At 34.6% G+C, this 15,867-nt stretch overlaps 1 protein-coding gene across 1 annotated transcript in view; it reads right to left on the bottom strand.

Annotated features, from left to right (window-relative positions):
• Positions 1-7,563: 7,563 nt before the first annotated feature.
• The window catches only part of LOC128854812 (uncharacterized), a 31,809-nt gene continuing 23,505 nt past the window's right edge, over positions 7,564-15,867 (bottom strand). The window contains exons 2-3 of the mRNA XM_054089221.1: positions 13,475-13,745; positions 7,564-8,505 (exon numbers count right to left, since the gene is read on the bottom strand). Of these exons, the coding sequence (XP_053945196.1) occupies positions 8,069-8,505; positions 13,475-13,745 (708 nt within the window). The 3' untranslated portion in view covers positions 7,564-8,068. The remainder of the gene's footprint in view (positions 8,506-13,474; positions 13,746-15,867) is intronic.

Here is a 15,867-nt window from a genome sequence, read left to right as displayed (position 1 = left end):
AAATGAACGGTCGCTCTTAAGAAAATTAGAGAGTTATAAATCGGTGTGATTTGCATTCATAACATAGCCACGATACCTAAATGTCCCTTAATTCTTAGAGTTAAGTTGTAGTCCTCCATAGCTTATCTAAAAAGGACCAAAAAGCAAAATAATGGTTTTGGGAAGTTAAAGCTACATATACAAGTATGCTTGCCCTCAACTACCGTGCGCACCATTTAATTTTTTTTTCATTTTTAAATATTTGTTAAAGTTTTTAAATATTCATATTTTAGTTGGTAATTTTACTCGTAGGAAAAAAATGTTTATGCGGCAACACTGAAAACTACAAGTGCTTAAGCAAGCAATCGATTATGTATATATGTATGTGTAAGAATACATGTAAGACCACCAGTAAATAATTTTGCAAACTTTTCATAGCTCGAATTTTTCGTCCCTCGCACTTTTGAGCTGCCGCTCAGATGCGACAGGCTGTTTCCATTTACAATTTCGTTCTAAAGTTTGACTCACGAACAACCTTGTTAAATTGTGCCGAATAAAGTGGAAACTTTTGATGTAAGCATGTGTTTGTTTTATCAATTTTGAACTGCCTGCCAATATCCTGTTTACCAAAATGAGATTTACGCAAAGTATGCCAGGAGTTCAGAGTTTTGTTTTTTCATTAGTAAATGTAAAGAGAAAAGGAAGGATAAAAGTAGGAAAGGCTAAATTCGGTTCGGACTGAACTTAATATACCCGCGCGCATTTTAGTAAAATTGAATTTGGGCAGGCTGTTCATTTTTGAAATAAAGCAAAGAGAGCTTACAATAGTTTGTCACATCAGAGGAACGGTGGAAACATAGTTTTATTATTGGGTAGTCGAAAAAGTATTTTCGTATTTTGTCAATAGATGTCGTTGGATTCATCTATCGCCAGTGCTACCAATCACATTGTGTCATATCATATGGTGTTAGAAAGGTGTCATTCTAAGCTTCATTTAACCAAAAAAAAAATTAAATCGGAGAAGTTGAAAAAAAGTTATAGCTGTTCAAAAATGAGCGAAAATAATGAAGAAATTCCCTATATTTCGAAATTTTTGTATAAAAAAGGGAAGAATGCCACGCAAGCCCCCAATGAAATTTTTGAAGTTTACGCAGACGATGCTGTATAAGTTCGTGTAGCACAACATTGGTTCGCTCGCTTCCGTTCTGGAAATTTCGATGTGAAAGATGCACCTCGCTCCAGTCGACCTATCGTTGGAAAAGTCGATGAAATTATGGAAAAGATTGATCAGGACCGTCACATAAGCTGCCATGACATCGCCAAGGCACTAAACATTCATCATCAAACGGTTTTGAACCATTTAAAAAAGGCTGGTTACAAAAAGAAGCTCGATGTTTGGGTACCACATAAATTGTCTGTGAAAAATTTAATGGACCGAATTAACATCTGCGATTCTTTGCTGAAACGAAATGAAATCGAACCATTTCTGAAGCGAATGGTAACAGGAGACGAAAAGTGGATCAAATACGACAATAATGTGCGAAAAAGATCATGGTGCAAGGGTGGTGAAGCTCAACAAATGGTCGCAAAGCCAGGATTGACGCCTCGAAAGGTTATACTGTGTGTTTGGTGGGATTGGAAAGGAATCATCCACTATGAGCTGCTCCAGCCTGCTCGAACGATTGATTCTACACTTTACTGTTAACAACTGATGAGATTGAAGCAAGGAATCGAAAAAAACGGCCGAAATTGATCAGCAGAAAGGGCGTCGGTCTTCCATCAGGACAACGCCAGGCCACACACATCTTTGATAACTCGGCAAAAACTGGGAGAGCTTGGCTGGGAAGTTTTGATGCATCCACCATATAGCCCTGACCTTGCACCATCGGACTACCATTTGTTTCGGTCAATGTAGAACTCCCTTAATGGAGTAAAGTTGCTTCAAGAGAAGCCTGTGAAAATTACTTGTCGCAGTTTTTCGCCGAGAAACTACAACAGTTTTACACTGATGGAATAATGTCTCTAGAAGAAAAATGGCAAAAGGTGGTCGACCAAAATGGTACATATTTGGTTTAATAAAGTTCATTATAAATATAAAAAAATGAGTTGAAGTTTGATTAGAAATATGAAAAGACTTTTTCGACTACCCAATATATAAAAAGTGGGCATGGCTTTTATACGATTTCAACAATGTTTATGTGGGCACAAACTGAGATGACGAGCAAACTTTTCAGGAGCATAGTTAAGAGTTTAATCTCACCTCACCAGCATGGCTTTGTAGCCGTGCGGTCTTTGATTATCAAATTCGTGGTCTTAAGCGAATACTACATTAATAAGTTTTTATCAGGACTCACTGATTTTTCTAGAGCATTCGACAAAGTATCCCATGCATTCTATAGCGCAAGCTAGCCACGTTTGGATCCCAGACTATATTTGTGAAGTGGTTGCGTTCTTATTTACGTAATAGGAGCTTTGTGGTCTCAACAGATGGGTTTCTTCTATTCCCTTTATTACACCCTCTGGCGCACCTTAGTGAAGTATCTTAGAACATCTATTCTTTGTACATTTTATTAATGATAGAGGCAGTTGCTTTTCGTTTTCTAGATATTTACTTTACACGGACGACCTACAAGTTTTTTCTTCGATTAGGAGTTCTGAAGATGATTCAAAGGTTAAATAAGAGATCACTAGATTGCATATATGGTGTTGTCGGTCTCCCTTACATCTCAATATCAGTAGGTGTTATCACGTTGCGCTCTCCAAACTACGTAACGCTGTATGAACTTCATACAGTATCTCTGGTACTTCCCTTCAGTTCGTTAACGAGATCAAAGATCTTGGGGTAGTCTTTGAGTAGTTTTTGACGCTTCTTTTAAATTCAGCAACTACATCCATTTCATCATATTTAAATCTTATGCTGCGTTGGGTTTTGTTCGTCGAAGTAGTTCTATTTTACAGATCCCTACACTCTAAAGTTACTCTATTCATCTTTTGTTCGTCCAAAGCTTGAATATGCTGCATTTAGCTGGAGACCTCATCACGAATTTGCTATTGATAGAATTGAGAGTATTCAAAGGGTTTTCCTTAAATACTCCCTATCTTCCCTATATTTCTCCACTCCCATCCCTACGTACAATTATCGCTTCCTTTTGATTAACTTTAAATCCCTCGAAAACAAAATGTCTATTCTTTCCTGGTCTTATGTGCATGGTTTGGTAAGTGGTGTAATCGATGGGTTAAAATGTTTAAAATTGTGATGACAATTTTTTTGACTCTTTTGATTTGCACAAAGTTTGAAACTTGGATTCATATGATTTTGTGAGGGAATGAGCTATGTTTTCATAAAATTTATTAAAACTAAATAGCAAATAAATAAAGTGTATAAAATTGTCAATAAGTCTGTGTGAAATATTCATTTAATGCACTGTATGTTTTGAATATGAGCCGAATAAGCGCATAAATAAGATTTAACAAAATGCTTCAACGCCAACAAAGTCTGATGACTAATACTTTTAGGGAGAAAAGTAGCCTAACTATATTCTGATCAGAAAATTCCTCTACGTATTTTGTATATCAGTCCGACCCAGAAAGTCCAATCAAACTCGGTTCATCCGTTCGGGAAACTAGCACATCCAAACATGCAGGTAAAGCTTTCAAAAATTATCTATATTACTTGCATCTCATCCACTATATACGAGTATACTTACAGTTTTTTTTTTTTTAATGATACTTCCAATGTTCATACATGATAATCCTGCAGTTTTTCATAGTAAGTTTACATAAATTACACTTGCATGTCTACATATTCAACTGAAAAAGCCCCAAATAAATACAATCGACCTAAATTTGTGTATTCATTCAGAATACACATGCCTGTATACAAGAATTTATACAAATTTTTATGCAAGCATATTAAAGTGGCTCATAAATAAAAGAGTGCTACTATTTTTTAGCGCTAAAGGCTTTCAATTTTTTCATATAAATGATAACCATTATTTTTGCATGCGAACACACCTGCAAATGGTAGAAAATACAAACAATAAATATCACTTTAAAATTATATTAGTATGCAAGCGAGTACGATGGCATTTGTGCGTATGCATGTATGCGTGTTCCTTGCTAAAACTCTTAACTTACGTATGGCTGATGTCATTACCCATCCAACTTCATATCTGCAATATTTCTAACAGGCTTATTAGAGAGTTTGTGTGTATTTGTTGGCACAAAATAAATGTTAAGTGCTGCGAGCAACGCCAGGATATGCATTAAATAATTTTTGTAATCAATTTTCACAAACCGCGAGCACAATTATTAATATACGACATTTACGTGTCCAGGTATGTATGAAGAATATAAATAAGTTGCAGGGATAACCATAACGTATTTCAACGGGCACGTATCGCTGGCGAACAAGTGGCTCATGTGGTAATATATTTAGAAGAGAATTTATGTGAAAAGTTTCGCAAATATGTGTTAGAAAATGGAAATAAATGTGTGCATAGATGTATTATGTATGTACAGGTACATATATGTATATGTATGAATTTACTAACTATTTCTCAACTGGTAGGCTTCAAGTAGATTTAAAACTACTTAAAAGTACTACTCTAGTTCGTCTACCTCTTTTTCCAGCAACCATGGAAAAATTAGTTAAAGTTAAATGTTAAATGTTAAATGTTAAATGTTAAATATTAAATGTTTAATGTTTAATGTTAAATGTTCAATGTTAAATGTTAAATGTTAAATGTTAAATGTTCAATGTTAAATGTTAAATATTAAATGTTAAATGTTAAATGTTAAATGTTAAATGTTAAATGTTAAATGTTAAATGTTAAATGTTAAATGTTAAATGTTAAATGTTAAATGTTAAATATTAAATGTTAAATGTTAAATGTTAAATGTTAAATGTTAAATGTTAAATGTTAAATGTTAAATGTTAAACGTTAAATGTTAAATGTTAAATGTTAAATGTTAAATGTTAAATGTTAAATGTTAAATGTTAAATGTTAAATGTTAAATGTTAAATGTTAAATGTTAAATGTTAAATGTTAAATGCTAAATGTTAAATGTTAAATGTTAAATGTTAAATGTTAAATGTTAAATGTTAAATGTTAAATGTTAAATGTTAAATGTTAAATGTTAAATGTTAAATGTTAAATGTTAAATGTTAAATGTTAAATGTTAAATGTTAAATGTTAAATGTTAAATGTTAAATGTTAAATGTTAAATATTAAATGTTAAATGTTAAATGTTAAATGTTAAATGTTAAATGTTAAATGTTAAATGTTAAATGTTAAATGTTAAATGTTAAATGTTAAATGTTAAATATTAAATGTTTAATGTTTAATGTTAAATGTTAAATGTTAAATGTTAAATGTTAAATGTTAAATGTTAAATGTTAAATGTTAAATGTTAAATGTTAAATGTTAAATGTTAAATGTTAAATGTTAAATGTTAAATGTTAAATGTTAAATGTGCATATACTTCACTTCACTTTTTCTTTGCTCTCAGTTTTTGCTCGGCTGGCATACAAATTTTTCTTCATATCACAGTTAATTTCTTGCCTCAAAGAAAACATTAAATATCTCTATTTGTCACAGGTGGGCGTATGCACTTTTGCTTTGATAAACACAGGAATTTATTCCGCATTTATTCCGTGCTGTCACTTTTTATTACCTTTTCACTTCCTTGCTATTATTTTTCATAGAACTCTTCATTTGGAAATATTAAATAAATTTTCACACTTACAATATATATGCAAGTACGCTAATACACATATATATTCTTATATGTATACTTATACAAATGATGACATATCGTTTGGCACATGATTAACTTACAATTTTTGACAACCGGTATGCTCAGCAGATTTTTTTTTATATAGCACAAAATAGCGCATATGTTATTTCACGAAATTTTATGTATCAGAAATTTAATAGCACATCTTTTATGGCAATATTTACGACTTCCAAAATTATATGTGCAAATGAACCTTCAGTGTCGAAAAACGCCATAAAACAAAATTATTTTAATTTGTGGGTGTAGTGCACTTATTCGTCACATTATTAGATATTACACTCCGCTATCTTTGGAACGTTATTTATTAGATTGTTTAAAGTTACTTGAAAATGTACGAAAATCTAATAGATCCTTAATGGCTTGGTACAATGAATATCTGCTCTAAAATGACCGTTCAAAGCATACCAAGTCTTATTTTGGCTAGGAATGCAAAACTCGACTCTGAGTCGAGTCAAAGTCTGCTACGGAACTAGCAAAAAACCCAATAATCTATCATTTTTCAAAACGTCACAGCAATTCGAAAGTTTTGACAAAATGCAGCTAAGTCTCATAACAATCACCAACAGCTGCTTCGCGATACATTAGGGCTCAACTATATTTTACGATTAAGTGTAGATAAATATACTTATGTACTTGTATAATTTATATAATATATCGCTGCACATTAGTTATAATTTCTGTTTTATCTTTTCAGAACCAGAACCGAATTCTTTCGCAAGTCAACGATTAAGATTGTAAGTACAATTATCCATCTTTCTAAGTAAATTTAATTTTGCTTTACTTCAACTGACATCTTCCTCTCAAGCAAATGCCGATGGAATTTCAACAAGTCTAATAAAAAGTTATCCGGCATTGGTCTGTCCTCTGAAAGTTATGTTCAACATATCTTAATCGTCGGGGAGTTTCACTGAAGCATGCACTTCTCTTCCATTTTTCATCCCCTTTCCGTTTTCATTCCCTTCCTATAGGCGACCTAAATACTTAAGGAAATTTTGCGCCCATTTGTTAATATTATTTTAAAGGGTCGCCCATTAATAAAAATCCACAATCATTTTTTTTTTTCAGTAAATTTTTCCTACCTTTCACTTGTAAATAGTCTGTCAAAAGAGACGCCTAGATGTTGTTTTAAAATAGATTTTTTTAAATTTAGATTCTTCAAGTTTCACTATATTTGTTCACAAGACGGCTCGTAACAATTACCATATATAATACATATTTGAAAAATGGCATCGTAAATATCCACTACGTGCACGTCTACAGGTAAAATCCACCAAACAGTCGATTCATGAATGCCCAATTCTCCATATCGTCGAGATATTGAGGTTGAAGGTTGTTCAGCAGCACTTTGCGTTACTACAACAATATTCTCAACAGAACGTACAGTTTTTAGACTGCCAGTCTTTTTATATCCTTGACAGAACCAATTTCTTGATATTTTTTCACCATTGAATTATGGTCTAATAAATTTTACGGATATTTCCACCAAAAATATTAAGAGTTTTGCAATATGTTGTTCTTAAAGAACGACCATTTTTTGATATACATACATATATATACATATATATTTATATATATGGCGCTTACACAACTTTTGGGATTTAGGCCGAGCTCCTCCTCATTTTTGTGTTCCTCCACAAAACTCTCAATAATTTTAACGCGTTGTTCTTGTTCGTGCAAAATTGTGCATCTGTCTACTTGACAAATGCATACTTTAAAAAAAGGTACTCTCTACTGCCCTTTATAACTATAATAAAAACATTAAAAAGCAATTTCTACAGTTCCGTATTTATATTTTTGTCTAGGTTAGGGACATATATAAAATTGCATTAGTGCATAATATCCAACTTTTAAACCGGCTAACATTTAAATATATATATTTATGTATATAAATTATTACTAAAATATTAACAAATAATTAACTTCCTCCCGAATACTACAACTACATTTTAATTGGCATTTTTGCCTCTTATGGCCATACATATTTTTTTTATAAATAAACCTAAAGGGTACCTTCACATTCATGTACAAGTATTGTTATTGTAATTGCAGTTGCGGTTGTGCATGTAGTTGAATTTTCCCAGCCCATATGTGCGCCCGTGTGTATGCATGTGCATGTTCGACAAAGTTGTCAACGTTGACCCACATACCAACTCGCCCACTTTAAAAATTGCTACTCTTGGTCACAAACGGTGGCCAAACAAACAATGCTGTAAATGAAACTCATACATTTTGCTCCATGTTTCCGCACAACCTAAATGTTGTGCCTCCTCCCTCACTTGCCGCTGTCATTTCAGTTGCATGCTGTTTGTTGTTGTTGTTGCGTACGCTTGCCCAGTCGCGGTTTATACAGTGCTGAGGATTTTTTGCTGACCCGCCCCACAAATTTCCATGGCATGCTAAGGTCCTGAATGTCATTGACAAGCATGCCATTACCGGCACCAACATTGGCACCTGCATCAGCAACGCCCCCGAGCATTCCAAGTCCACCATTGCCAGTGTCAGTGCCAATAAGACTGGCACCAGCTGCAAAGCCAACACCACCACCATTACCGCTGCTACTGCTGCTGCTGCCCAAGTCGTCACCATACAGCGCTGCAGATTCTTCATTGAAAAGAGCGGCATTGTTGTTGTCGTTGTTGTAGATTTCATTGAACAATTGCAAATCAGCTGCAGCACTACGTCCAAGGCGTGCACGTAAACGCGCCAACTCGATGTTGGATAGTTGTTCTGCGAAAAAGAAAACAAGAAATATGAACACACACACACAAACATGTAAATGAAAGAGTGTCGTTTTTCGTATGAGTGAGCAAATGGGCAGTGAGGGTTTGTTATTTTTCGGCGAGGAATAGTCAAAGTTACATTACTTAGGTACATAAACATATATGTTTGTATAGTACCCTTGCAGTTAAGCCTGCGAGTAGTGAACCAACAGGCTATCAGTTTGCTTTGCGGCTGAAGTAGTTCGTTTCGGTACTCAGCTGAACATTGCGTTAAAGTGATCTCATCGCATTTTCTCCAAATTTCTACGAAATACCAACTGCTAGCCTACATATACGAGGTGTGTTCAAAAAGTATCGCCCATTTTGAATTTTCGCAGGTTAAGTATATTCAAATTTCGATTTTTTTATGGCGATATGTTGATACTCATGTCTCTCACTCATCCCGACGAGTTCGGCCATTTTGAATGTTCAGTTAATTGTTGACAGCTGCTTTGCTTGCACGTGTTTCGGCTCGTCTTCGATTTTTACGTATCCAAAAAGATGTTTTGTGTGAAAAACGAAATTAAGTGCGCGGATGCATTCCGAATGTTGCCTGCGTCATACGGAGAAGCTATTTTGGACCAAAGCAACGTTTATCGGTGGTACAAAATGTGTTCAGAAGGGCGAGAAGATGTGAACGACGAAAAGCGTGCCAGACACCCGAGCACTTCAACAAAAGACGAAAAAATGGATGAAGTGGAGAAAATGGTATTGGCCAATCGTCGAATCACCGTTAGAGAAGTTGCTGAAGACCTAGACAAATCGATTGGCCCGTGCTATTCGATTTTTTCAATGATTTGGGCATGAGACGGGTCGCCGCAAAATTCGTACCAAAACTGCTCAATTTCGACCAAAAGCAGCATCGCATGAACATTTCTAATGATATGTTGGATTCTATGCGCGACGACCCAAATTTGCCCCAGAGGGTCATAACTGGTGACGAATCGTGGGTTTATGATTACGACGTGGAAACCAAGGCTCAATCATCTCAATGGAAGCTGCCGCACGAACCAAGACCGAAAAAGGCGCGCCAAGTTCGGTCGAATGTAGAAGTTTTGCTTACCGTTTTCTTCGATTGCAGGGGCGTTGTGCATCATGAGTTCTTGCCACAGGGTAAAACGGTCTATAAGGAATATTACCTGCAAGTTATGCGCAATTTGCGCCAAGCAATCCGTCAGAAACGCCCGGATTTGTGGAAGAACTAAAATTGGCTCTGGCATCACGATAACGCCCCTGCTCACACATCGTTGCTATTCCGCGACTTTTTGGCCAACAACAACACACTAATGACACCCCAGCCACCGTATTCGCCTGTGATTTTTTCTTGTTCCCGAAACTGAAGAGGCTTATGAAAGGACGACGCTACGCTACGATTGACGAGATAAAGATGGCATCAAATGAGGAGCTTAACAAGATAAAAAACTGATTTTTTGAAGTGCTTCGAAGATTGGAAAAAACGTTGGCTCAAGTGCATAATATCTCATGTGGATTACTTTGAAGGGGACAACATAGATATTAATAAATAAATAAATAATTTTTGAAAAAACACAAAATTAGCAATACTTTTTGAACACACCTCGTACAACAGCATAATTCTAATCAACGCACCGGTTAGCCCCTGCATCAGCATCGTGCCAGTTAATGAACTAGGTCATCAAGGCTTCGAAAATTTAGGTCCAATTTGGGGTCAAATTTACCAGTTTCGGACGAGATGCAAAAGTGAATCAAAATTTAGAAAATTAAAAAATATTTAAAATTAAAATATTACACTAAATATTTTCCCATCTGTAAATTTGTTCGACTAATGTTATTTTATAAAAAATAAACAATAACCATATTAAAATTTTTATTTATGTTGAAGCAAATTGAAAGCAAATTCAAATAAAAATTATTAACTATTGGTATTTAAAGCATAAGAAACAAGAAAAGCAATTAAGACTTTAAGCAATGAAGAAAAGGAACCTTTGTTTTGTGAATTTTGAATAATTTGAAGCATTTTGCATGCACCTCTAATTGGTAATATTGCAACTGGTCTACTTTTAGTTGCACTCGAACCAGTATGTAAGCTTCCAGTTCATTAACTAGAATATCTGTTGAGTAGTTTCACTTTCAACTGCGGAGATGCTGGTAACAAAGGGGAAAATAATTCTAATTTAATAGACACTTGCGAGGGTTATAGTATTAAGTATATGAATATAAATAGATGAATATTTTTATACGCGGCATTCGAGCCGAGTACACAATTATTCGGACCTATGTAATCATTATTGGCTTATCTAATTTTAGACCGAAATCTTCAAAGAAAATAGATCAAATGAAAAGGTATAGGGTGTCGATGCTGCATTTGGCTGCACCACTATCATTTATATTAGTGTTGATTTATTATTATTTCAAATTCACTTGCACATTAAGCAAGATTATGGTGCAGTAGTTTGAATCAAATCTTAATAATTCTGCTTTACTACCTAAACATAATGACTTTTGTTGAAATTTTATATTGTAATCTGGTTTTTGAACACTTACATTGTATATTGTCGTCTAACGTCTTTTTTTCAATTTAATCTTTGCCAAAAAACCCGGCCATGCTTCTTTTTTACTTTAATAGGTAGCGAAAAAAGTGCTAAAGATTTTTACAAAAAATTTTCCATAAGTAAATTCCCCACCCGTAATCCTGATTCTGAATTGCAACTCACTTACACATAATTTTTCATTATTATAGTGAGTAACAAGCCATAGAAAATTGTGCGTGACTAGCATTCGAAAGAAAACGTGTAAAAAATAATAAAAAATAGAAATTTTTGTTTCTAATAATTTCCGGCAGACGATGACAAATCACCGAGTGTATTTCTGCAATGAAAAAACTCCTCATAAAAACCATCTACCATTCGAAAGCGGCTTCAACCTGTAGGTCCTTCATCTGTGGAACAGCATCAAGACGCATACCATAAGACGTCAAAAATATAAACGAAAGAGTCACTTTTTAAAACTCAATTACATTCTTTGTCCTCAATAAATTTGGTTTTATTTATTATTAGCTAATGTCATACTTGTTTGGTGGCTTTCCAAAAGTATAGAATTAAATTTGTATCCAAAAGTAACTAGGTAACCAATTTTGGAAGTTAAATGCGAAAAATTGTAACAATACTTGAAGAAATACCTTCTGCTCAAATATGAACGAGACCTTATCAATAAAACGGTCCGCGGATGACATATGGCAAAAATAAATTTTTTGTTGGATGGTAGGACTGTTATAAGCTTACATGGCAAATTTCAGCGTGATATGTCACTTAGTTTGTTTTCTGTGCTACGGTAAACAAGTCAAGCTCGAGTGTGTTCTTCGAATTTAACGATGGAAATTCAAGTTGAACAAAGAATATGTTTGAAATTTTGTTATTCCAACAAAATTTCGGCTTCAGACGCCTTAAAAATGTTGCAGACAACCTATGGGGACTCTGCTCTATCGCGTGCATGTGTTTTCCAGTGGTACAAATCGTTCAAAGAGGGCCGTACATCAACCCAAAAAACCACGCCAAAGTCGCTCAAAAATTAAAGTTATGCTGACTGTTTTTTTCGATTACGAAGGTGTGGTGCACTCGGAGTTCCTTCCGCAAGGCCGATCGGTTAACGCTGAATATTATTTAGACGTTTTAAAGCGTTTGCGCGAGAACATTCGTCTTAAAAGGAAGGAATTGTGGGACAACAAGTCATGGTTCGTGCATCACGATAATGCACCAGCTCACACATCACGTCTTGTTCGCGATTATTTGAACAAAAATAATGTTAATATCGTTCCGCAAGCATCGTATTCGCCTGGTATGGCTCCATGTGACTTTTTCCTGTTTCCCAAGCTCAAGTTGCCGCTCCGTGGAAAACATTTTGAGACAATTGAAGTCTTAAAAGAGAATTCGAAGAAGGAACTGAAATCCATACCGAAATCGATTCTAAATGAGAAAGAAATGATTGGAAAAACCGTTGTGTATCGCCTCCAATGGTGATTACTTTGAAGGAGATAAAATAAAAATTGAACAATAATTAACCGTTTGTGTTTTATTAAATCAGTCTCGTTCATATTTGAGCAGAAGGTATATAAAATTGGAGTCCCGTTACATGAGGTGTTAGAGCTAAGTGTGAAAAATTTTACTCAAAGCGGAACAAACTATTTTAATTTCAGTTAACATAAGTAAACCGACAGGCAAAAGTATTTTCACTTTTCTTGGCTTGAATTCGGCACTCTTTCAATAAGGGCACGCTTTCAAATTTTCGCCTCTACCCATTTTAAAGTTGGACGGCCGTTTTCATGGCACATCATATTTATACATCATTACTTATTAAAAGAATATTTTTCACTGACTGTGAGAATGTTTTTAGGAAGCTCAAAAATGTTTGTTTTGATATTTGCACGGTTTCTATAAAACTTTTGCATGTGTGTGCATGCGTTTTGTCAAATGGCTTCACTTTCCAGGCAACTGCAAGCGGTAGCAAAAAAACAATTTGAATAAAAAAATTGAATTCTATAAAAATAACCTATGGCCACGGAATAGGAAAGTTAGCGATACCCACCATAAGGCCATGAGGATGGTTAAATTACTTCTAAATTGTCATGTTAAGTCAAAGTTCAGTCAAGCGAACGTTTTGAAGTTTTGCTTGCCTAGTATAAATAGAAAATTTAGAATTTATTTGGCTAAAAAGTAATGACTATGGCTACTTTAGCGCCCATGTGAAAATTATTAACGGGAGAATACTCATGCACATTTTCTCTTCTTTGTTAAAACAAAACCAAAATTTCATTTATATTTTTTTCACTCCAACAAGAGGTTGGGCTATAAATATGAGACGCACTTTATTTACTTCGTCATTCGCAACACTTCAATTCAAGAGCATTAATATTTTAGATTATAAGTGAATATGATTTATTTCCATGCGAATTGTATACTCACTCCTCAGGCTGTGCATAATGTTGAGTAATGCCAGATTGTAAGCATACGTTGGCATATTTCTCAAGTACTCGTCCGAAGTGGCCAAACCATGTTGTGAACGTTTTTGACGTGTTTTCAATGTCGCTGTCGCTACTTCTGGCGTTAACAATGACCGTTTGTTTGGGTGTTGAAGATGTTGTTCATGTTGTTGACGTTGTTGTTGTTTTTGTTGTTCCTGTATGGGCGTGTACGGCTTTGAGTTGATATTGGGAGAGTTTGCCAAATTCATGGCCTACAACGAAACAAAAACAAATAATCAGCTTATCAGTATGGGGCGTGCAAGAAAAATGGCAGCAGAAAAGAAATAGAAAGAATAAAAAACATGTACTTATGTTGGGAAAACGACAAGTTTTTGTGTATCTTTTTTGAGACACTTTTTTGCCATTTATTTAGCTTTATTTTGACAGGTTTTTGTGATTCCAGCGTTGTGTTGCTGTTTCTTCAATTGGCTTTCTTCTATTATTAGAGCGTTACTAATAAAATTGTAAAGTCAGTAGAATTTTGGCGAGTTATAAATGGCATTGCTAACCAGGAAAAAGGCAGCGGAAAATAAGAAGGTTCTAGTGACTAGAAAAGTAGTGAGCTTGCTGAAGAAAAATCCTCAGCTATCTGAAAAACCCGTCTTAATAGTAGATTGCTCTAATCCATTTGTGGGCAGAGCCAAAGTTGGTGCAAGCCACGAGACTTTTATAGTCCAAAAAGCACCAGATCGCAATGCAGCAAAAAAATATGTAATGAAGAAAAATACGAGCTAAAATCCCTCACAGCAATCCTATTTCCTCAAAAAATTCGATTGCTGCCTTATTTGATATTTCTCAGCTTCTAGGCTAGTTTTACGAGGCAGATGTTGGAGGAAATGTTGAGAAAAAGCTTAGAACTTAATGTTCATGTGATTATGGGATATTTAAGGTTTTTGTTGCGCAATTCTATTGACGCAATCTTTAAAAGCCCGCAGTCATTCGGAAATAGCATAGAAGTGCTCGATTTTTCTAATGGGAAAAATTCAACATGCAAGACTGGAGAAACTTGGGCGCAAATCTGTCAAGGGTCTACCCTCCACGGTACACCGCCGATCCATTAGAAACAAAAAACGCATTTATACAGCTTATACAGCGTTCAATGCCAAATTTTGTTCAAATTTGTATTTGATATATATTCACTTTATAAACATGAAAGACGAATTTCTTTCATTTTTTTGTACTTTGTGGGCCAGCCTTTCTTTTTTCGTTGGTTCCCTCTGATAACTAATTTTTCTCTTTTAAGCAAACTTTTACACAGTTTTTAATCATTAGTTGTAATTTTTGGTGTTTCACCGAGCTCGTATATTTTCTTTGAAACATTGAGGGCCAAGTGAATTCGACGACAATCTCCAAATGAGCCCAAGCAGGTTTTCAGTTAGAAAGCGACGTGAAAACATTATACAAGGTGGCACAAATCTAATTATCCGATTTCATTTTTAAATAATCTTTTTTCGCTTCATAGATGATCTGTTGCAGCTGTTCAATTCGAAAGTGTCAAATATATGATTAATTTTGCACCACCCGGCATATTGATTGCTGTGCCATCTCCGATCTGCTTTGCTGCTTATTTTGGATTTTATAACTATTACATTATTAATAATGTAGCAAGTTTTTGCATGACATGGCCCAGCATGACGGCACTGAAATCGAAAAACACCTACCAAAATGTGTGAAATGTTTTTTTTCTATTTTGTGTATGTATTTTTCTCTTTAATTTTATTTTTGTTAAAATTTCTATTCTACTTTATTTCAATTTTTCAGAATTGTTTATGAGAATTGGTTATAAATGGCGAACCAAAATTAAACAAAAACAGTGAAGCATTGATTTTTCGGGTGATGGCTCTATGGTTGATGAGTTTTGATTGTCAGATGATTCGATTCATATACTGACTCTATTGATGAACAAACTAATCCTGATTAGCCTTAAACTGGGCGACGTAACGAGATCTACAAAACGAGCCAAGGAAAAATCATTGGCTGTTATTGAATATAAGAAAATCAAATCGAGCAAAGTTTTGAATTGATACTTATGAGAAATTGGGAATTGCACTTCTGCTTGACCTTTCAATAAAAACTGTCTACATTATTTATAAGGCAGCTAACAACCAAAAGGCCGACTTAGCTGAATGCTAATCAGCAAACACAATTTTATTTACTCTCTGGCGTCTTTCGTTTGTGATAAGCAAGAAACTGCAAATAGTCACTTGTAGACAATGTTGCCAGATTCACAGTTTTAATTGTCAGTTACTGTTTAAAAACAAAGCTTGCGAGTTTCTTTACAGTTTCCAGTTTTTCTGGAATTTCAGATTTTAACGAATAAATTGAAATATCCTA

The sequence above is a fragment of the Anastrepha ludens genome, chromosome 2 (genome assembly GCF_028408465.1).
Source record: "Anastrepha ludens isolate Willacy chromosome 2, idAnaLude1.1, whole genome shotgun sequence".
In the NCBI taxonomy this organism is placed as follows: domain Eukaryota; kingdom Metazoa; phylum Arthropoda; class Insecta; order Diptera; family Tephritidae; genus Anastrepha; species Anastrepha ludens.
Note: the sequence above shows the minus strand (reverse complement) of the source record. Positions and strands in the feature narration are given on the sequence as shown.